Here is a 24,081-nt window from a genome sequence, read left to right as displayed (position 1 = left end):
ACAACTTCTCAACATTTTAAATGAGAGGGTTAACATATCCTACACACATTTCAAGGATCAATTTATTTAATAATCTGACAACCTGTGACGAAGAGCATAAATTTCTTGGAAGACAAAATTGTAAAACCCAATTTAAGAAGAAAGATAAAATCTAAATAGTCCTATGTTAACTAAGTGATTGATTTAGTGACTTACAGCCCTTCCTACCCCCACCTCACACATACACAGGCACCCAAGAAAACAAACACAAATAATGCCAGGCCTGTATGACTTCACTGGTGAATTTTATCAAATGTTTAAGGAAGAAATAACACCAATTCAAATAGGTTCTTTCAGAAAATAGGAGAAATGAACATTTCCCAACTCATTTTAACGACCAGTATTACTCTGAAACTAAGGTCAACACAAGAAAATTGTGTATTATCCTTCATGTATTATCTGTAAAAACTGCTAATAAAACATTACCAAATCTAATCTGACTACATAAAAAGAGTAATATACCATTGTTAGGAGAGTCTAATCCAAAAATGTCAGGCTAGTTTAATATCTGAAAATCAACAGATATAACACACAATTATTAATGGTTTAAAGGAGTAAACACCATGATCCTCTCAATATAGAAAAAGCATGGTGGCAAGGTTCAATACCCATTTATGATAGCAACTCTCAGCAACAAAATAGAAAGTTTTTTAAAAATTTCTGTGTCAACTAGGAATAGAAGAAAGCCTCCTTAACCTGGTAACAGAAGATACAAGAAATCCAAGAGGTAGCCTGTATTTAATATTTTCCTCCTAAGACTAGATACAAGGCAAGGGCTTCTGCTTTCACTATTTCTAGTCAGCACTGTACCACTGTAGAAGAGGAATCCTAATGGAATAACCAAGAAATGACATGCAGAGTAGATGAAATAAAACTGTCCTGATTCACAGACAAAATGATTATGTGTGCTCCAATTTGCTCTAAAGGAGATTTATATGTAAATAGCTTGTTCTGAAAAGGATTTAGAAGATTTCATTGCTCTCTGGTACTGCATTTATCCATATTGTTCCCACTATTTTTATGATAGGTTTAATAAAAGAGGAAGGAAAGAAATTCACACACAGTTCTGTAATCCCAGAGCTAGGATCACTCACAATTTTTTTAATTTTTTAAGTGGAAACACAAGATATGAATGTATCTACATAATATTCTATAGCAAATTCTCTAATTAATATCCTATAAATATTAACACTAAGTATAACAAAGAGACAATAATAGCTTCACAACTCTTCAAGTCAAATTTTAATGTCAAATACATTTTCATGAAAATCTAAAGGACAAAATTTCTGTTTTCAGAGATTTGGGGATTTTGGAATGGCAAACCTATACCACCATCTAAGCATGAAGCTCCAAGTACATGTATATCTAGCAAAGGGGAATAAGGTAAAATCTATTATATTTCTTTTGGATTGCTACTGTAAAATATTTGATGACCCTTCAGTATACTATAACTAACAGCTATGAACTATTTCCCCTAAAAAAATCCCTGCTCTTAAATAAATTACATACAAATTCAGACAATTCTAGTTGTTTCAGTAACTTATTTCATTAATTACCTATTGTTAGCAGCACAGCATTCAATTGTAGGACTATCAACTAAACTCTAAAGAGATCTTCCCTGTAACATACATTTCAAAATACATATGACTCAAACCACTAGAACTTATTCAAATCTGCAGGTCATCACTTTTAAAAAGCTGATTGTCAGGTGTATTGTGGAAAACACTCATTAATAAGTGGATGAAGGTTATCTAAAAATCCCTAAAGATAATGAGTCGTTTTTATGAGATGATTTCAAATTAACAGGTGGTTATATTATTTTACCCAAGTTAGAAATACAACAGAAGCAGATAATGAAACAGACCAAATATTCACAGAGGTTAAGGTTAAGATACTCTCTACAGGCAGATCAGCAAGAATCTATAGTCAAATGTGGCTATATGTAATGCCCCATACTGTGAATTCATTTATTTGTAACTGATAAGGAAAAAATTGTATCACTCCAATATCACATAGATGAATGTGTGTGTAGGCATATATGTATATATAAGTGGAGAATATTTATTAGACTTTGTATCAGTCTACTTTTTATTACTATACTGGAAGGCCATAAGCAGGCAACTTAACAAAGGAAAAAATCTATTTTGGCTCATGGTTCTAGAGGTGTGGAGTCTAGGAGCCTCCTCTGGTGATGGCCTTCTGGTCGGCAGTGTCCCAGGATGGGGCACAGCATCACATGGCAGGAGACAGGGAGCACACATCTGTATATGTGTATCTCTCTCTTTTTATTCTTAGAAAAACACCAGGATTCAATCATGGAGGTGCCAGACACTCAATGACCTTGTTTCATTCTAATCTGATACTTGGCCGGCACTGTGGCTCAACAGGCTAATCCTCCACCTTGCGGCGCCGGCACACCGGGTTCTAGTCCCGGTTGGGACGCCAGATTATGTCCCGGTTGCCCCTCTTCCAGGCCAGCTGTCTGCTGTGGCCAGGGAGTGCAGTGGAGGATGGCCCAAGTGCTTGGGCCCTGCACCCCATGGGAGACCAGGAGAAGCACCTGGCTCCTAGCCTCGGATCAGGCGGCCATTGGAGGGTGAACCAACGGCAAAAGGAAGACCTTTCTCTCTGTCTCTCTCTCTCACTTGTCCACTCTGCCTGTCGAAAAGGAAAAAAAAATAATCTGATATTTCCCAAAGGTTCCACCTCTAAATAACATAGTCTCATTAAATTTCCACCCTGTTAATGTCTCACAATGGGGATTAAATTTCCACACATGAAAACAAAGTATTCAAACCATATTACCAATATTCAAACCATATTAGAAATACTGAAAAATATGCACAAGTTTTGAGTGGCCTGTCTGTACCCTATTTTTCCCCCACAAATCCTTTTTGGTTTTGATACACAGTTCTAGAAAACTTCAAAGTTTTTAGGGACATATATATTGCATTGTAGCAGAAGTTGAAAGTAGCTAAGAACATCCATATAGTATCTTGGTATTTCTCAACAGATTAAATTCCTGTCTTTCTTGGTAAACCAATAAAGGTTCAGGAATCCCTTTAAAATTCTGGAAGCACAACATATTATTTTTGAAAGCAGCCATCAAATTACTAACCTCTTGTATTCCAAGGCAAAGATAATAGATACTATCAGGTGCATAATTCTCTCCATTTGGTCGTCGGATCTCATTGACAAAATGGGCTAACCCATAGTTCAGTTCAGCTGTGGTGTGAGAGAGTAGATCTTCTTTTAATTTTACTGATTTAGCTAAAAAGAAAGAAAAAGTCAGTAGTTGTTACTATTTATTGTTACAACTTTCAAAACTTTCTGAAATTAATTTCTTCTTTACACGAACTTTAAAGTAAAATAAAAAACATTCTTAGAATTGTTTTAAGTTACACATATGGTTTTTTTGTTAAAGGTAATCAATAACAGAATCTCAATTTTAAGACTTAGAAGAAAAAAATCAAAATACTTACAAGATTTTAGCTCATCTAATACCAGCAGATCTTCATCAAGTTGCCTAGTTTTGACCCAGTGTTTCCATGCATTTACCCCATATGTGTATTTGAAAGGAAAGCTGCATTCCGAATTGTCAGAGCTATCATCATGAGACTGGTATCCTGACACAGCTTTTCTCTTGGCTCCCTATGAATAAAATACCATTGTGAAACTATTTTCTTAAACCTACATTATTTCATGACTTTATGTAAGCCATCACTTAGCAAAGGCAAATTAAAAGGAAATATCTGTTTATTTACAACCAACTGGTTATCCTGAATCAGACAATAGTTGGTTACCTATAACATTTTCTAAAATACAACTCCAGGGAATGTCATGTTTCTACACAAATCACTTTGCAAAAGAAGATCATAGAAAATTCTTTTGTAAGAGTCAGTATAGTGAGAAAATAATTAAAAATAAGATAATTTAAAAACTAATAATTTAGAATAAAAGTATCCCAAATATTAACATAATATTTCCCTTACAGGGAAAACCACACTCAACTCCTTTTCACTTTTTATAGGTATTGTTTGCAGTGTAAGTTTTCAATTTTGATAATAATATGATGTATCTGTTTTTGTCCTTTTTTTCCTTCTGCTTTTGGTGTTGAACCTAAGAAATTATGCCTAACCCAAAGCCCTGAAGATTTTTTTAGCTGTTTTTTTTTGTTGTTTTTTTTTTTTAAGATTTTATTTGAAAGGCAGAGTTAGAAAGAATGAGACAGAGATCTTCCATCTGCTTGTTCATTTCCCAAATAGCCCCAATGGCCAGGCCTGGGCCAGGCCGAAGCCAGGAGCCAAAAGCTTCTTCCAGATCTCTCAAGAGAGTGCAGGGGCCTGGGCTGTCCTCTGTTGCTTTCCCAGGCACATTAGCGGAGAGCTGGATTGAAGGTAGAGCAGTGGGGACAGGAACCGGCACCCATATAGGATGCTGGCATTGCAAGCGGCACCTTAACATGCCACACCACAGCATTGGCCCTGGTACTGAAGATTTAGGCCTATGTTTTCTTCTGAGAGTTTTATATTTCTATCTCTGACATTTTGGTCTATTACCCCATTTGAAGTTAATTTTTGTGTTTGGTGTCAAATAAGAGTTCGCCTTCATTACACTGCAGGTACTCCTTCAATTTTCTTCCTTTTTAGGTTAATTTGTGAAACTCGTCTTTTGTAAGGTGTCTTTTGCTCTTGCTTTTTATGTTGAAAATCAGAAAGACAGAAAGTTGTTGATAGAATATTACAACAATTACACCTGTTAACAAGTGATCAAACTACCAAACCTGTCTTCTTATGCACTCACACACTTAAAATAGATGAGATATAATAAACCGTATACCTCATCCTCATCAAATATAATGGTAGAAAAAAACAGCTCTCTAGACAAGCTCTCAATTCCTGTAAAAGAACTGAAATTGCTTTCTTAGCAGTAGTTTTTTTATTTCTATTTATATCAAGATAATTTATAAAGAAAAACTAAGTGGTAATAATATTCACTCTTTTCCTATGTTGTAACAACTATAAATCTGAGACATTAGTTAAAAATAAATTACCACCTGAACTCTTTTACAACCTAGAAAATAAACTATCTTCCCAAATCGTCAGACACCAAAAGATCACTATATTTGTCTCTGTGCCTACAAAGATATTGCTATACTGGAGTATTGCAATAATGAATGTAAGTCTACGATTGACTTTTATACCTTTTTTTTGTTTCGAGGTCTAGGCTGTTCCTCATATTCTTCTCCAAAAACAGGTGGTAATAAAAATTCATTTTCCATATCAAGCTCCTCAGCAGCTGACAAATGAATCAAAAGAACTGTTATTCCAAATAAAACAGCACAAGCATATTTATATAAAACAAGGCCAACAAAGCACTAACATGTACATAGGGATAAACTGAGTTGGGTTGGGGGGGGTGTGTGTGTGTGTGTGAATGAACTGCTGCCATCTTAACATGACCTGTGAGCTCTGATAAATCCTGTTAAACTCCTAAAAAGGAATCTTCATGGAAATATGTGATATGAGAGGAATCATTACAACCTGAAATTCAATCATAAGATCTAAATACTTCCAGTGCAAATCTGTGTCAATCTATTAAATCTTTCTCTAAAAACATGTTTAATATTCTATTCAATGTGTCCACTAGTCATCTAGATTAAGAAAATAAATCATGACAAGCAGTAACACGTTACTTTTACAAAAGACCGGAAAATAAATTTTCCCCTTTGAAGGTAAACTTAATTCCATCAATATTTTCAAATTTAAAAAGGCACCAAAATCTCCTTAATTTGTTCCTCTATCTTGAAACCATTCCATAATAATTTACTTTCAAAAAGATTTATAGGGGCCAGCACTGTGGCACTGCGGGTTAGGTTGATACTTGCAATGCTGGCATCCCAAAGTAGAATGCTGGTTCAAGTCCTGGGTACCGGCTTCCAATCAAGCCTTCTAATACACCAAGGCAATCAGGGGAAGAAGGTCCAAGCACCTGGGCCCCTGTCACCCACATGAGAGAGCCAGATGGAGTTCTGGCTCTTGGCTTCAGCCTGGCCCAACCCTGGCTATTACAGTCATTTGAGGAGTGAACAAATGGATGGACGAGCTCTGTCTCTCCCCTTCTCTCTGTCACTCTGCCTTTCAAATAAATAAATCTTTAAAATAAAAATCTTCATTTTGTATAGCTCTGAGAAATTCTTGTTAAACTCTATAATCCAAATCTATGCCTCACTTAAGAAACACTAAAGTCAACAATCATTAAATACAGTTATGACTCCTTAACTGGATCCTAAAGCCATAAAGTAGTATTTTGAATACCTCTGGGAAAATCTATTTCAATATCCAAATCTGGTTCATAGGGTACATCAGGCATATTGGACTGTGTCTCTGAGTCAGAGTTCTTCAAGATATCTGAACCAATTATATCTGTTTCAATAATCACACCTGTAATAAAATCACAAAATCATTAGAAATCAAAATAGAAAATCTGAAAAGTAGCTGGCAAAAATAAGTCACTTAGTTGTAAATGTGATGTAAGAATAAAAACTTAAAATAACAGGTCACAAAAAGAAAAAGCATGAAGGGCCAACAATGATACAGTGGGATAAGCCTATGCCTGTTATGCCTGCATCCCATTACTGGAGCACTGATTTAAGTCCTGGCTTCCCCACATGCAAACCAGCTTCCTAATGCGTCCAGCAAAGGAGCAAAAGCTGGCCCAAGTAGTTGTGCCCCTGCTACCACATGAGAAACCTGTATGGAGTTCCAGGCTCCCAGCTTCAGCCTGGTCCACTCCCAGCCCTTGCAGCTATTTGGGGCGTGACCCAGTGGATGGAAGATCTCTTTTTGTTTCTCCTCTCTCTGCCACTCTGCCTTTCAAATAAATAAATAAGGTATATAACGGTCTTAAAATGTAACTAGAATAAATTTCATAATTATAATTAATTTAAGTACATGAACACTTTTAATCCTATAAATTTTGATTGATTCAAAGTTAATAGGCATGCTGTGATAACAAAACATCTCCAAAATGCAGAGTATTTTGAAAAGCAATCTCTTCTTCCAAATAAAGACAGTAGATAACTGCAAATTTCAACACTGAATTCTAACCTAGGTTTCCCATATCATTCAATATATGCTTATTTACAACTGCCTTCTCATGTTTTGATGTTTCTCATGTCTGAGTTTCTTAACATATCTGTTTGTAACCACAGTATGAAATGTATTTTATCTGATATATATTCTGTAGGGTGATGGTGGGAGACAAAAAGAGAAACCTAATACAATACACTGGAGACAAAGGCTCCACAGAACTATTTACCCTTTCTATCATGGACTCTTTTTTTTCCTGTTCCACTTTTTTTTTTTTTTTTTAAACAAAACAGTGGTCGCAACAAACTAATTTCACAACTCATTAACATAATGTTCCAAAAACACTGTCACATTATGAAATATTTAGAAAATTACATGTTGTGATTGTCCTCTAGGGCAGAAGAAATTAGGCATCTCATGGTTGAAACAGAACTCTGAGTATTACCGGAGGGCCAAGGGTAGGAATAAATATTCTCAGAGACTTAGAACCACCTACAAAACACTCATATAGGTTATGATAAATCCTGATCTACACAATGTAAATGATTGATAGAAGCAATAAAGTAAAACTGGAGATAAAAATTACAAAATAAAAATTTGGATCATTATTAAAGCAGACTACAAGTTAGTTTTCTGTCAGTATTACTTTTTTTTTAAAATATGGAACGCTTCACGAATTTGTGTGTCATCCTTGCCATGTTAATCTTCTCTGTACTGTTCCAATTTTAGTATATGTGCTGCCGAAGCAAGCACCAGTATTATTCTTAACAAGCATTATATTAAGCTGATTTTTCTGAATCAAGCCCTGTTAAAAGAGACCATACAAGTTCCTGTTTTGGTGACTGGGTGAGGCATGAGAGGGCATCTGGCTAGATAGAATATGGAACTCTTAATATAAAATACATTCTTTTTATAATGCTTCTCCCTACTCACAAATCAAGTTGAAACACAGTGATATACCTTGAAAGTATTGCAACTACAACACCTGTAAACAATCAACAATGAACTTATCACAAAGGGTAATACAGAGGTGCTCACTGTTGATGCTGGTGGCCTCTGTCTTCCCCTCATCTTCAGTCATGATGTCAGTCATTGTAAGCAACCCTGTATCAAGAGGATCTGAAGAAACTTTGCTCTTTAGCTCCTCAATTGCTGCAGGGATCTTCTCACTGCTATCCAACGGAGCAGGCAGAAAAACAGGAACCGGCACCTAATTAACCAAAGTATTTAGTGTTAGGTTTACTAAGCATTAAAGGTATTTTTCTAAATTAAAAGTTACTCTGACACATGACCTACTATATAAAAGAGATACAAACTTTGGCAAGAGTACATATCAAAACTAAAATGTAAGGACAGGCATCTAGTGCAGCACTTGAAATATTGCTTAGAATGAGATCAAGTCCTGGCCCCGCTCGTGATGTCAGTTTCTGCACCCTGGGAGGCAGTAGATGATGGCTCCAGTACCTTGGTCTCCACCACCCTTATGGGAGAGACCAGGGTTGAGTCTGCCTGCTGGTTTCAGGCTGGTCCAGACCTGGCTGTTATAAGCATCTGGTGAATGAACCAACAAATGGAAAGTCTGTCTCCATATATCTTGTTCTCTCTGCCTTTCAAGTGAAGTTTAAAAAAAAAAAAGTCAACCTTTTGAAATAAAGGGAAAAGAATTTTTGAGGAATTTCATTCCCACAGGGGCCTACAATAGCCATGTTCTGACACATAAATATCCTAAGTGATTTGGGATGGAATAATGTAATTTTCTTTTACACGAAATATTATTCTCTTCTTCAGTTCTAAATCTCATACCTTCACAACTATTTCTTTTGAAAATGAGCTCAAATATAAAACACAATATGCATACAGAAAACGCAGACATCTGCTAAACTTCATTCTCAAGGACAAACATATACTTGATTAAACACTAAGCAATCAAGGCAACAGAGATACAACCAGACCTAGCTGTTAAAGGCAAAAGACAGTTTTACAAGCTTCACTAAGCTAATAAACCCAACTACTCACACACTGTTTTCCCACTTGTGCCAAATAAATCTCAAAATGAGTAAGAGCTTAAAATCAGACTTACAGGAACAGGAACTGTAGTAGGAACAGGAATATTCTGACTGTACATGTGCATAGGTACTGGAATGTACACAGGCACAGGGATAGGCACTGGAACATATTCTGTCTTCCAATTATCATCTAAAAACACAATACACATGTCCATGAAACAGTCAACTAGCATTTATACACAGCTACTCAATGTTAAAATAATTTGATAACCAAGAAAAAAATTAACTACACTTCAGAACTCCAGCTTTTACAAGATTAGATCATTTAAAACAACAGAACAGAACAGAAAACAGCAATTTTTCTAACTTAAAGACAGCTCAAATAAAATTTGGGCTTTTTTTCTTAAAGAAAGAAAACATTCTTTAGAACATTATATAGTGACAGGCACCTTCCTCACCCCTACAAAGTTTTATTTACTCAAACTAGAATAAAGATAACACTGTAAACTGAATAGAATACATATCTAAATTGTTTCATCTCATTCCGATAGGAAGGAAACACAATTGTTATCATTACAGATCACACATAAAGAGATGATTTTCTCAGAGGGAACACTGTAATTAACCCCAAGGAAATTTTTGATAGCTATTGCTTCACTTTTGACATCATCTGTATTCTAGGCCTTTATCAGAGATTGATATTTTAAATTATATGCAATATTCTCAAGGTAATATCTATAACCAGATAAGCAAAAATCAAAGGCAAAAGTCAAAACAACCAAAGGAATCTATTCTGTAACCTGTCACTTAAGAAAGCTGTCTATTTAATTAAATTAGGCATAAGTATAAGGAATATAAGGAAGTATGGGAAGTCAAATTTTCCTAATTTACCTGTCTGACAAGATTTGGTCTGCATATGAGGTTTACAGTAAGTAGCTTTTGTCATTGTCAAAGGTTTGCAAAGAACCGCTTTGTTCTTCATCTCTTTTGTAGGTGTTGGAGAAGGAGGTGGTGCTGAACCCTACAGAGAAGCAAAGAAAAGTTTTTAATTTTGCCTTTAATCTTCATTACTTCCTGGTGCTAATGAATATGTAGTTTCCAAGTATAAGAAAGAAACACGAAAAAGTTGAAGAGATAAACAAAGCATGATACTGTCACTATGTTTACCATAGTCTTAATTTGGTAGGGTCAACCTGAATCTCTCCTAACTACTGGTAAAGTAGTTAGATCTGTGTCATCTTTCAAGCACAAAATCAAGGCTGCAAATGTGAACTGTGAAAATAAGAAGGCTCTTCTAAATTTACTTTTGTAGAAAGAAAAAAATTTTCACATTATGGCTGATACTCTAGCTCCCTCTACTGGAAAAAAAGATTTAAAAAAATTATAAATTAAAGAATTACCAAAAGTATTACCAAACTTTAATTTGTATATTTCCTGTGACTGAGCCAACTGCAGTCCTACAGAAACAGTCTCTCAAACACTGTACACACGGTTCACAGCAGTTTTATTTGCATTACAAACAAAACAAAAACACAATAAAAAAATCTGAAATAAGCTGAAGGTCTGTCCGTAAAACTAGAGGTATGGTACTCTCCATACAATTCATTGATATGGGAGAAGGATAGGTACTAAATATTAACACAGTGAGTCCTCACTATTCACAGCAGTTACGTCCTATATAACCACCCAGAACACTAACTTGGAGAATACTGAACCACTGCTAAAAAGAAATGCAGGGTTAGCTAGGTTTCTTGTGAACCTCTGGCCACCTTTTCATCAACTGATCAACACAGAAGCATGTTTCTATTTAAAGACACTTTATTTAGTAGTTTTTACAAATAATTATATGCAGTAATTGCTTTATAATAAAATATTCCCATTACAGCATTGCTGTGCAATACACAGTACTGTATTGAGATTAAATACAATTAATGATATTAACTCGAACTCCATCATGCACACACACTGTATACAGATAATATAGTGTATAAATACTAAGCAGGGCTCACATACAGCACACACATACTATACTCATACAGTACATGCATACCAACAACACACATAGCACGTGTATACTGTACAGTACTCACAGTAGACTCAAAACTGTACATATACTATATACTACACAGTAAAACAAAGTCCTGAAAAAATACATTAAACAAAGATTAAGCATTTAAAGTTTTATAAAACATTTTTAACTCTCAACCTAGGAGTGCACTATGAGAACAAAAGAAAACGTTGGTAGAATTGGCTCTTGTAACTCGTTCACAATTATCAATGATTTTCCTGTCACATACTGGCTCTAAAAACTGTGTTATCCTTATCTGCTTGGCTCCATCTCAAATCTTTTAAGTATCTATCTTATGGTAAAGCTTGTCACAGTGATGCTTAAATGTGAGGTTGTCCTTAAGCATAAGGTCACATTTTCCCATGTCATTGACAATTTTTCCCCAAGGTAGAATTCAATTCTATTATCATTTTTCTTCATATAGCTAAAGCATTCTCCACTCATTTTCTGTGTGATATACATCTGTTTTTAACATTGCTTTTTATGGTCTCTGTAACATCTTCTAGTCATGGAAATTTTTCAGTGTGGCCAGTTACGGATTGGAGCCTGCTTCACTCCTCATAGCCTGTGTCAACATAATCAGTACATTGCACATAGGACTGACTTCAGTAGTCCATCATGGTGGTTTCCCTGGCATTGTGTGCCCTGATCGAGGGCTGGATAAGAGACATCATATTTGCAGGCATGAAAATAACTACATTAGGATGAGTATTTTGGGTCTTCACAGCAACAAACTTAGGTATTACCCAGTAGTAAAACCATAAAGGCAAAGTTTTCACCATGGAGATTATATCCACAACTTCTAGGACAATGTAGTTTTGTTATCAATCTCAAAGTATGCCAAATACACTCAGGTTGTCTGTCCCACCTCTCATGGAATGAAATATGTGCTCATGGATTTTGAGATCTATGTATCATCACAAATTTGCACTTAAAAGTCCAAACAGCAAGGTTGCACAGTCTTTCAATAACTTAAAGTATTTGAATGATTTAAAGCCAGGGATGTTGGAGACCACCAAGTTTGTTAATCAACAACCTTGTAAAAACAAACCACTGTCAATAGCACTGAAATAGTTTTTCTATACATCCTTTTCTTGTATAACACTTAACAGTTATTCTTCCATAGTGCCCTGATTAGCACCTCACCTTCAAGTTTAGTATTTTCACACCTTTTGCCGTAAAATATGTGAACTAGCCAATGTTGCGGAGATGACTTAACATTTTCCTAATCCTGGGTAATATTGTGAGCTGAAAGTCTCACAACAATGCTGTACACTAAGCTTATTTAAATTTGCAACAATCCAGGGCCAGCACTGTGGCACAGCAGGTAAAGTCGCCACCTGAAAGGCCAGCAGCCCATGTGGAACCGAGTTCATGTCCCAGCTGTTCCACTTTTGACCACCTCCCTACTAATGGTCTGGGAAAAGCAGCAGAAGTTAGTCCAAGTACTTGTGCCCCAGTCACCCACATGGGAGACCAAGCTTCAGCTTGGCCCAACACTGGCTGATGCAGCCATCTAGGAAGTGAACCAGTGGATGTAAGATATCTTTCTCTCTCTCTAACTTTAACTTTCAAAGTAAATAAATAAAACTTTAAAAAAAAATTGGTGAGGCAAGCATTGTGGTATAGTGGGTAAAGCTACCACTTGCAACAGCAGCATCCCATATTGGTGCTGGTTCGAGTCCCAGCTGCTCAAGTGCCCAGACCCGTGCCATCTATATGGGATACTGGGATGAAGTTCCTGGCTCCTGGCTTCAGATAGGCCTAGCCCTGGCCATTGTGGCCATTTGGGGAGTGAACCAACAGATGGAAGATCTCTCTCTCCTCTGTTTCTAACTCTGCCTTTCAACTTAATAAATAAACCTAAAAAAATTGGCCATAATTAGCTTCACCACACACTAGAGATGATACCTCAACATCTGGAGCAGGTTTGTATACAAACTGGCAAATTTCTTCTTCCTTTTTCCAGATGTACTATATTGTTAACTCATTGATGTTACACTCACACCAACAGCACCATAACAGAATGACACTTATCTAACACATTTTCTCCATAAGGCACATCACAGCTTCCCTGCACTGAGGTACTCTAGAAGGCACTTCAGCACCACACTTGTGGGTCAAGGTAAACAGCAAAATCATCATGTGCAATGAAAAGCAAACACATGGTGCTAATTAGACCATAAAAAGGACAACTGTTCATAAGATGAGAGATGAAACAAGGTATGGTATCAGATTCTATACCTCACTGGGAATATGCACACTTAACCTCTCAAAATTTTACTCCTCTGCGCATCTGTGAAAGTGTAGCAATGATTCAAAGGTTACAAATGGATTTTGGTAAGTAGGCAAATTCACAAATGCGGAATCCATGAAGAGTAAGATCAACTGTACTTATAAAAAACCTCATCTGTGTATTTTTAAAAATGTCTCAAAGAGTGACACAAAAAAACTTTTTACAAGCTGTCTCATAAATATGGCCAACCAGTCTGGCATTAGGATGGGCTTACTTCATCAGCTACTAGACACACAGTCCTGAAAAATGAGCCAGGTAATTAGGTTTTAATGCTACTGGACCATGACATCAGGCAAGTGACTCAATCTCTTAAGTCTCAATTTTCCTAATTGTATAATAACATAACAACCAGTATCTACTATAACTGGGCACTGGGCAACTTTGAACTGGAAAATAATATCCCCATTTAATAATGGGTTGGGCTGAGGCTAGCATAGTGGCTCAGTGAGTAAAGCCATGGCCTGAGTTGCCAGTATCCCTTATGGGCACCAACCAGTTTCTGTCCTGGCTGTTCCACTTCGAATCTAGCTCCCTGCTAGCTAATCCTCCACCTTTCTGCGCCAGCACACCAGGTTCTAGTCCCGGTCGGGGCGCCGGATTCTGTCCCGGTTGCCCCTCTTCCAGGCCAGCTCTCTGCTATGGCCCGGGAGTACAGTGGAGGATGGCCCAAGTCCTTGGGCCCTGCACCTCATGGGAGACCAGGAGAAGCACCTGGCTCCTGGCTTCGGATCAACGCGGTGCACCAGCCACAGCACACCGGCCGCAGTGGCCATTGGAGGGTGAACCAACGGCAAAGGAAGATCTTTCTCTCTGTCTCTCTCTCACTGTCCACTCTGCCTGTCAAAAAATAAAGTAAAAACAAACAAACAAACAAACAAAAAAGAATTAGATGGGATGTCCAAAATCATGATGTCCTGGTATTGTTCAAAATCATACTTCTTATCATTCTGCAAATATTACATCATGTCAATTAACTATGCTACTTGATGAAAACCTTCACTTTGACTCCACTCTGTTTCAGGGTACTTTTACTTTTCTGCTAGTTAATAGGCAGGATTTATGCTCAAAACTGTGGAAGGATCACAAATAATGAAAATTATAGTAAAAAAAAATCCCATCTGCTCAGTACCTGCTATATGCAAGGGACTATATAAAGCACCAATTACTTCATCCTCCTAACATCTGAAGAGGTACATCTTCTTATCATTCTCATTTAATATGTGAGGAAGCTGAGGCTCAGATATTATACAAACTGGCAAGGGTCACAGACCTAAAATTCTATAATTAGGATTCAAAAAAATTCATCAAAGGTCAAAACCACTGTTCTTAACCCCTATGCATACTGTGTCTATGAGATCTGGATCAAAACAGCTACTGTGGGTTTATTATTTACTATATGACCACACTGAGGTGGTCATCACTATTGTATAAATAATGAAACACAAGAAAAATAGCAAAGTAAATTCCTCAAAATTACACAGCCAGGGGCCAGTGCTGTGACATAGTGGGTTAAGCTGCCGTATGCAGCCCAAGCATCTCATATGGGTGCTGGTTTGAGTCCTGGCTACTCAACTTCTGATCCAGCTCCCTGCTTATGATCCTTGGAAAGCAGCAGAGGATGGCCCAATTGCTTGGGCCCCTGTACCCGCGTGGGACACCTGGCTCCTAGCTAGCCTGGCCAAGCCTTGGTCATTGCAGCCATTTGGGGAGTGAATCAGCAGATGGAAGACCTCTCTTTTCTCTCTCTGTAACTCTTTCTAAAAAAATAGATGAATCTTTTTTTTTATTTTATTTTATTTTTTGACAGGCAGAGTGGAGAGTGAGAGAGAGACAGACAGAGAGAAAGGTCTTCCTTTGCCATTGGTTCACCCTCTAATGGCCGCCGCGGCCAGCTTGCTGCGGCCGGTGCACCGCGCTGATCCGAAGCCAGGAGCCAGGTGCTTCTTCTGGTCTCCCATGGGGTGCAGGGCCCAAGGACTTGGGCCATCCTCCACTGCACTCCCGGGCCACAGCAGAGAGCTGGCCTGGAAGAGGAGCAAACAGGACAGAATCCAGCGCCCCGACTGAGACTAGAACCCGGGGTGCCGGCGCCACAGGCGGAGGATTAGCCTAGTGAGCCGCAGCGCCAGCCAATAGATGAATCTTTTAAAAAAATTATGCAGCCAAACTCTCTCATCCTTTGAGGTTTGTGGATGGGGAACTAAAAGATACCAAAGTTTACAAAGAAAAGATGAGAGAGGGCTTTATAAGACAAAGGGCACAGCTGCAATGGAAACTTGACCTTCCTTTCCTACTAATAATGTACCCACCCTCCATCTTTCTGTCATTGTAATGTGGTTCAACTGATATAGGGAAAAAATATTTAACATTGTGCTGGGAGATGGAGTTTCTTAAAGTTTTGTTCAAAAGCTTACATCTTTGAAACAAGGTTGGACTTATGGCTGCATAAAAACACAAAATAGGAATAATGATTTATCCTCTTTGCTGTGGATAAAAATGTCTGGTATTAAAGTGGGATAACTCGGCTGAATAGTTTGTTCCAGGAACTCTCTTAGATACAAAAATTCAAAGATGCCTAAGTCTCTAATATAAAAAATGGTATGGCATTTGCAAAGAATCTATACATCCTTCCATGACTTTAAATCATCTCTAAATTACTTATAACGCCTACTTCTATGCAAATACTATGTAACTAGTTGTTACACTATACTGTTTAGGGAATAATAACAAGAAAAATGTCTGTACATGCTCAGTGCAGATGCAAACATTGTAGGCCTAACTTCACAGCACACAAATCAGAGGAGGCAAACTGCTCAAAGAAGTGCTGAGGAGAGACTGAGGGGTTGATGGCAGAGGCTGCAGCAGGGTGTGTTCGCTGGATTCAGCATCATGCTTGTTTCATGGCAATTTCAAGATTTCATTTTTGCCATTTTGGTTATTTTCCTCTCAGTATTTTCAATCCTATATTGGTTCAATCAGTAGCTGTGAACCAGTGGATACAGAGAGCTGACTATATTAGTGATACTGGTTACATACTTGAATCACTTAGAGAACTTCTCAAAAATACAGAATTTCTGAGCTCAGGCCCAGGCATCTCAAGGTTTTACAATCCTGCTCGGTGATTTTAATGCATAGCCACAACAAGAGCTGCCCCACATGCTTTCTGTGTTGCTGTAAGTGATCCTGAATGACCTCCCTTGCCTGATATACCAATGTTTCGATACTGGTGATGACTTTCAGGCACAGCATACACAGAGAGAGAGGAGGCAGTGCCTCACTGCTTTGAGAATTGTGACAAAAGACCTACTGTAATGATACATATATATGGCAACTTTCAACCCAAAAACTCTTAAAATACTAGCATAAAAGCAGAATTTAATGTATTACACAAAACACTAAATAAATTTGAAAACTCATGAATCCTAGCTGCTAGAATAGATCTTCAGAGCTGTACTTGAGAAATGAATGTATAAAGCCATTAATAATGTGACCCAGACTATTTCAGTCGATTTCCAATTGTTTTTACCAGTGATACCTTCTAAGCTTGTCCTAGGAAAAGATAACGGTCAACCATTTCATTCATACTATTCCTACTGTCACAAAGATGCATCTATTATGGGAACTTCAACTCAAATACTACATAGATGCCTCACTTCCATGTAAGAGGCTATAATTTATTCACATTTATTTTAGCTAGCATGTATGAAAGCCTCTGATATTAATACAATTCCACTGAATACCTCCACTGTCAAAACAGGAAAGTAAAATACTTTGACAATTATAATCAGATCAAATTAAACTAATTACTTATCATATTATAAAAATCACAATTTAGCGCTTCATTTAAGCAATACTTACTGTCATTTTGGTTCGGGACGTCTGACAACCCTGATCTAAAAAACAAATTTAAAATAAGACAAACATCACTTTCCTTAGAATTTTCTGTATCTCTATTTCTCAATTAAATTTCAGTGCTTTCTAACAAATGTTACTGAAGGAAATATTTCAAACTATTTTAACTAAAAAAAAAAAATCTCAAATTGGAATATAAAGTTTGGAAACACAGAACTAAGTAAGTAGAATTAACCATTTCCTCATTTTGCCCCTTCTGAAAGTTCTTAAATAAAAAGTTACAGCTTTTAAGGGTTGCTGTTGTTATTCCCAATTATCCTGAGCATATACAACTTGCTAAAAATGGTTTCCATTTAAAATGAAATGTTTTTTTCAGGCCCTGTTTTTCAATTAGTATTTAATTTTTAAAAGGAAATAAAAGGAAAAGCAATGCATCTATAAAACTATCAGATAGGGTACTTAATCCAGAGAATCCAATGAATCTAAGGAAGAATTTGCTGTTAAATAATCTCCAAAATCAACTATACACTATCAATGCCCTGGATTCAAAACTAAGAAAATAAAGACTAATACACAGGGTTTTTCAATTACACCTAATTTATTACACACCATAATGTAAGTTTTCAGGTCCTTTCTGAGTGGTCATGTTGGGCTCGTTTTGCTGACAGTAGAAACGTAATAAGCAATGTTGATCACAGAAATGTTTCATTTCGCCACGCCACTGCACTCGCTCCTTTAGAGTCCCTTGAGATTTACAACAGTCACATCTTGCAGCCTTAAAAAAAAAAAAGTTTCAGACATTAGAAGATTTAAAATATTACGTATGTATAACCATTTTAAAAGATTCTTCTAAAAGCTTATCTTTGAGGCTAGCACTATGGTGCAGCAATTAAGCTGTCACCTGCGACACCAGCATCCGAGCGCCAGTTCTTAGTCTCCACGGCTCAACTTCCAATTTAGTTCCCTGCTAAAGCATTTGGGAAAGCAAAGCACGATCCAAGTGCTTGGGCCCTGTGGCCATTTGGAGAGTGAAACAGCAAAAATGTCTCTCCCTCCCTCCTTTTTTTGTTTTTAAAGATTTATTTATTTGAAAGTCAGAGTTGCACAGAGAGAGAGAGAGGTCTTCCATCTACTTTTTTAAAAAAAAGCTATTTTCTCCAATTTATTATCACATATTAGCAAATGTAATATCTGATAAAGAAAAAAAAAAAAAATAGGGGCTAGCACTGCAGCCCAGCAGGTTAAAGCCCCGGCCTGCAGTGCCAGCATCCTATATGGGCACCAGTTTGAGTCCCAGATGCTCCACTTCTGATCCAGCTCCCTGCTAATTAATGCTCTTGGCAAAGCAGCAGAGGATGGGCCACGTCCTTGGACATCTGAGTCCATGTGGGAGACCTAGAGGAAGCTTCTGGCTCTGGATCAGCCCAATTCAGGCCATTGCAGTCATTTGGGAAGTAAACCTCTCTATCTCTGCCTGTCTATAACTCTGCCTTTCATATAAATAAAAATAAGTAAAACTTTAAAAAAAATTTTAAAAAGAAAAAACAGAATATGAAGCACAGACAATAAAATCAACAATAAATAAAAGTAGGTGCAAAATGAATCAATCTAATTGACAAAGTACCTTTCTATTTTTACCAGGAGTCAAAGGCCAGCATTATAAAGATAGGATAAATAAAAGAACATCGGTAGATCAAATTGATAACATTTCACTATTTTAAAAATTTTAGATCATAATGATATACTCATGGAAGTTGACTACAATCACATTGAAAATTTCTGATTAATAAAGATTTCTCAGGCTATCTAAGAACAGACCAATTCTGGGGGGTGCTGCTGTGATGCAGCAGATTGGGTCACCACCTGCAGCACCAGCATCCCATATGGATACTGGTTCAAGTCCTGGCTGCTCCACTTCTAATCCAGCTCCCTGCTAATACACCTAGGAGAGCAGTGAAAGATGACCCACGTGTCTGGGCTCCTGCCACCCATGTGGGAGACTTGGAAGAAGCTCCTGGCTAAGCCCTGACTGTTGTGGCCACTTGGGGAATGAACTAGCAGGTGGAAGATCTCTCCCTCTTCTGTCTCTTTAAAAATCATAATTATCTTAAGAAAACCAATTTGACCTACATCTAGGCAAAGAATCAGCCCTAACTAGAACATAATGTTAATATGGGGGGGAAAAACCCACTAACATTCACATATTGCATTTTAGAAATTCCACTTTCCTTTGTTTTTGCTCATTTTTACTATTTCTTAACATCATAATCAGTGAAGGGACAAAAAGATGTGATTCATTTAAAACACTATGCTTTGAGAAACTACCATCTGGCTTGGCTGCCACCTTTGAAATTTTTGATAAAGTAATAAATATTAAGCATTCTGTAGTGCATACTAATTGTGGATGTGGTTTTTCCTTTATTACTCTAAATAAATCTAAAATTTCATAGTGTAGATTTTGAAATCTCATTTTATGTCTCAAACAAATTCCATGAATAAACCACCACTATCGAAATTCCTAGTCAGGGATGTCAGCAAATACCATTTTGGCAAACAGGTCTTATATAACAAATACACCCGAAGATTAGAACACAGGTTTTTTCCCACCTCCAAGACAGGCATGTCTCCTGCTGAATAGATGTTAAATGAAGATTTGTAACATGAATTACAACCATTCAGTGATTCCGATATTACACCTCTTATAAAAAAAAACCTTGGAGCCCAAATTTTACATTGCTGGTAGTATTATGTGATAAGCTCAGTAACATTAGCACTTAAACAACTGAAGTCACATTTTACTCCATAGTATAAAGTCCCTATGTAAATTCTTACCACCCAACTGCTCTAGAAATCACCACAGAAGTATTCCAAGGGGGTTGGCGCTGTGATATACCAGGTAAAGTAGCTGCCTGCAGTACAAGCATCCCATATGGGTGCTGGTTCAAGTCCCAGCTGCTCCACTTCTGATCCAGCTCTCTGCTATGCTCTGGGAAAGTAGCAGCAGACAGCCCAAGTCCTTGGGCCCTGGCACATGCACGGGAAACCCAGAAGAAGCTCCAGGTTCCTGGAGCCTAGCTCTGGCCACTGTGGTCATTTTGGGAGTGAGCCAGTGGATGGAGGACCCCTCTCTCTCTCTCTCTCTGATTCTGCCTCTCTAACTCTACTTTCAAATAAATAAATCTTAAAAAAAAAAAAAAAAGAGGGGCTGGCACTGTGGCGCAGTGGGTTAAAGGCCCAGCCTGTTAGCATCGGCATCTGATACAGGCAGTGATTCGGGTCCCGGCTGCTCCTCTTCCGATCCAGCTCCCAGCTATGGCCTGGGAAAGCAGTAGAAGATGGCCCAAGAACTTGGGCCCCTGCACCCGCATGGGAGACCTAGAAGAAGCTCCTGGCTCCTGGCTTCGGATCAGAGCAGCTCTGGCCATTGTGGCCAATTGAGGAATGAACCATCAGATGGAAGACCTCTCTCTCTCTCTCTCTCTCTCTGCCGCTCACTCCTCTGTGTAACTCTTTCAAATAAATAAATCTTTAAAAAAAAAATGTTCCAGGATCCAATTTTTTTTTTTCTTTTTATAATTTATTCTCAAAGAAGAGACAAAAGCATAAGTAAAGAAGATTGGGGGCCAGCGCTGTGGCACACTAGGTTAATCTTCTGCATGCGGCGCCAGCACCCCACATGGGCACCAGGTTCTAGTCCCAGTTGCTCCTCTTCCAGTCCAGGTCTCTGCTGTGGCCAGGGAAGGCTGTGAAGGATGGCCCAAGTGCTTGGGCCCTGCACCCACATGGGAGACCAGGAGGAAGCACCTGGCTCCTGGCTTCGCATTGGCGTAACTCCGGCAGTAGCAGCCATTTGGGGAGTGATTCAATGGAAGGAAGACCTTTCTCTTTGTCTCTCTCTCTCACTGTCTGTAACTCTACCTGTCAAATAAGTAAATAAAAATAAATAGTAATAATAATAATAAAGAAGATGGAAGTGGGAAAAGGAAGACCTTTCTCTCTGTCTCACTAACTCTGTCAAAAAAAAAAAAAATATGGAAGTGGAGCTAGCACATTGATGTAGTAGGTTAAGCATCTGCCTGTGGCAGCCCATATGGGTACTGGTTCAAGTCCCGCTGCTCCACTTCTGGATCTTCCTGGGAAAGCAGAAGATGGCCCAAGTACCTGGCCCACTGCACCCATATGGGAGAGCTGGAAGAAGCTCCTGGTTTCAGGTTGGCCCACCTAAGGCCATTGTGGCTATTTGGGAATTGAACCAGCGGACGGACAACCTCTCTCTCTAGTCTGTAACTCTGCCTCTCAAGCAAATAAATAAATCTTAAAAAAAAAAAAAGGAAGTGACCATAATTCTGAACAGAGGAAGAACAAAGCAAAAGTAAACCTGTAATGAAACTATCTCAAAGAATCCGATATAAAAGCCGAATGCTTTATATCTCCTCCCTATAATTTTTACAACGGCTCTTCAAAATGAGTACTGGAGGGGCCAGAACTGTGGCATAGCTGGTAAAGCCGCTGTCTGCAGAAATGGCATCCCATATGGGTGCCGGTTCAAGTCCTGGCTGCTCCACTTGCAATCCAGCTCCCTGCTGATGTGCCTGGGAAAGCATCAGAAGATGGCACAAGTACATGGGGCCCTGTTCATACATGGGAGACCCAGATGAAGCTCCTGGCTCCTGACTTTGGATCAGCCCAGGTCCAGCCATTGTGGCCACTTGTGTAGTGAACTAGTGGGAAAAAAGTGGATCTCTCCCCTCCCCCTTCCTCTCTGTAACTCTGCTTTATCAAATAAATAAATAAATCTTAAAGGGGGGGGGGGGGGGTACTGAGAATTAAGGTCCAAAAAGATAAATAACTAAGGTCAAATATAAAAGAGACAGGATTCAAAGCAGACAACTCCAGGCAAAACTTGGGCTTCGGGGCAGCTACCTGGAATGGCAGTTAAATTGCTGCTTGGAACACACACATCTCATACCAGAGTGCCCGCTCCACTTCCAACTCCAGCTTCCTGCTAATGTGCACCCTGGGAGGTAGCAGGTGATAGCTCAAGTAGATTGGATCCTGCAGTAAACATGGGAGACTGGGATTGAGTTCTTGGCTCCTGGCTCCTGGCTTCAGTATGGTCCCTCATTTGCTGTTATGGGTATTTGAGCAGTAAAGCAGTGGATGGGAGCATTTTCACTATCTCTCACCCCAACCCCATGCCATCTAATAACAGAAAGAGTAAGACCTGAATTTTATCCTGTATACTAAGCTATAAAGAAAATGGAAAGACAAAATGAGTTACCATAAATGACTAAGGAATAAAACTCTGAATGAAAATAAAATACTGTAAGAAGGCTTTCAATTTAATAGCAAAAACATAAATTCAAGTTATTCCAAGTACTACTACACTAACTCTTAGCATATAATATGTCAACTTATATAAGAATTTAGAAGGTCAAGGTCATAAAACTAAACATTTCACAAAAAGAATCTGAACAATCAAATCACCTCATCATTCTGTAATTACTGACACTTGGTTTTTGCAGAAACAATACGTGAAGCTCCTTTCTTCCAGAATGTTCAAAACAAATTTAGATGATTTCTCTTTATCCAAACAACAAAGGACAAGATTAATGCCAATTTACAAATGGAAACCAAATTTTTCAGGCTGAAAAGGAGAGTAAGAATTCAATACTAATAAATGCATGCTTAAAGCCATAATCAAAATTTTGGAAGGTTGTGAACTTTTCTTTGTTTGTTTCCTTGACATCCACTCATGCAACATGTTTGGAACTGAGATAAATTATGATGAAAATTTAAAAGCATTGTAAATGACTACCATTCCAGACCAGAAAACAATTCCACTCCAACTTCCAGCCTAGCTCCAGCCATGAGAGAATATTTAGTAAAGCTTGACATAAGTTTCCAATTTAAAAAATAGTACATCATCATCTATTGCATGGTTTCCTTGTATCATGGTAAATCAAGAATTGTTTGTTAATTCAAAAACTCTAATCCAACTTACCAGCTAAACAGAAGTATATATTACCTTCAATAAGTGATAAAAAGGTCTATATTGACAGTCTTTTATATTTCATAGATAGTTTCAACTCCTCATTTCTGATTAATACATGGGTATACATACTTACAATTTTCCTATCCATTTGTTCTCTATTTCTTTTTTTTTTTTTTAATTTTTTTTTTTTAATTTTTTTTTTTTTGACAGGCAGAGTGGACAGTGAGAGAGAGACAGAGAGAAAGGTCTTCCTTTTGCCGTTGGTTCACCCTCCAATGGCCGCCGCGGTAGCGCGCTGCGGCCGGCGCACCGCGCTGTTCCGATGGCAGGAGCCAGGTGCTTCTCCTGGTCTCCCATGGGGTGCAGGGCCCAAGGACCTGGGCCATCCTCCACTGCACTCCCTGGCCACAGCAGAGAGCTGGCCTGGAAGAGGGGCAACCGGGACAGGATCGGTGCCCCGACCGGGACTAGAACCCGGTGTGCCGGCGCCGCAAGGCGGAGGATTAGCCTCTTGAGCCACGGCGCCGGCCTCATTTGTTCTCTATTTCAACAAACCTAATTTTGTAGGGAATGGGAGGGACTATCAATACGAATGAAACAGTGGTATTTTACAAACATTTTTAAAATAATTTTTTTACAACTTCCCAATGTAGCTATCCTGAGTACAATGAAATAATTCACTGCCTCCAAAAAAAGATTTCAGTGACTAAACAGTAGGTTACTGGGTACAATGC

General features: G+C 38.2%; 1 protein-coding gene and 1 pseudogene across 14 annotated transcripts in view; both read right to left on the bottom strand.

Annotated features, from left to right (window-relative positions):
- ZMYM2 (zinc finger MYM-type containing 2) overlaps positions 1 to 24,081 on the bottom strand; it is a 108,042-nt gene that overhangs the window by 10,871 nt on the left and 73,090 nt on the right. For all 14 annotated transcript variants that reach the window (XM_062194509.1, XM_062194513.1, XM_062194506.1 and 11 more), the window contains 9 exons: positions 17,962 to 18,127; positions 17,359 to 17,393; positions 10,028 to 10,157; positions 9,211 to 9,326; positions 8,169 to 8,340; positions 6,357 to 6,482; positions 5,243 to 5,337; positions 3,522 to 3,690; positions 3,158 to 3,309 (listed from right to left, as the gene is read on the bottom strand). In XM_062194509.1, the coding sequence (XP_062050493.1) occupies positions 3,158 to 3,309; positions 3,522 to 3,690; positions 5,243 to 5,337; positions 6,357 to 6,482; positions 8,169 to 8,340; positions 9,211 to 9,326; positions 10,028 to 10,157; positions 17,359 to 17,393; positions 17,962 to 18,127 (1,161 nt within the window). The remainder of the gene's footprint in view (positions 1 to 3,157; positions 3,310 to 3,521; positions 3,691 to 5,242; positions 5,338 to 6,356; positions 6,483 to 8,168; positions 8,341 to 9,210; positions 9,327 to 10,027; positions 10,158 to 17,358; positions 17,394 to 17,961; positions 18,128 to 24,081) is intronic.
- LOC133762630 (U6 spliceosomal RNA) lies at positions 7,785 to 7,883 on the bottom strand (annotated as a pseudogene).

Source organism: Lepus europaeus, chromosome 6 (genome assembly GCF_033115175.1).
Source record: "Lepus europaeus isolate LE1 chromosome 6, mLepTim1.pri, whole genome shotgun sequence".
Taxonomy (NCBI): Eukaryota; Metazoa; Chordata; class Mammalia; order Lagomorpha; family Leporidae; genus Lepus; species Lepus europaeus.
Note: the sequence above shows the minus strand (reverse complement) of the source record. Positions and strands in the feature narration are given on the sequence as shown.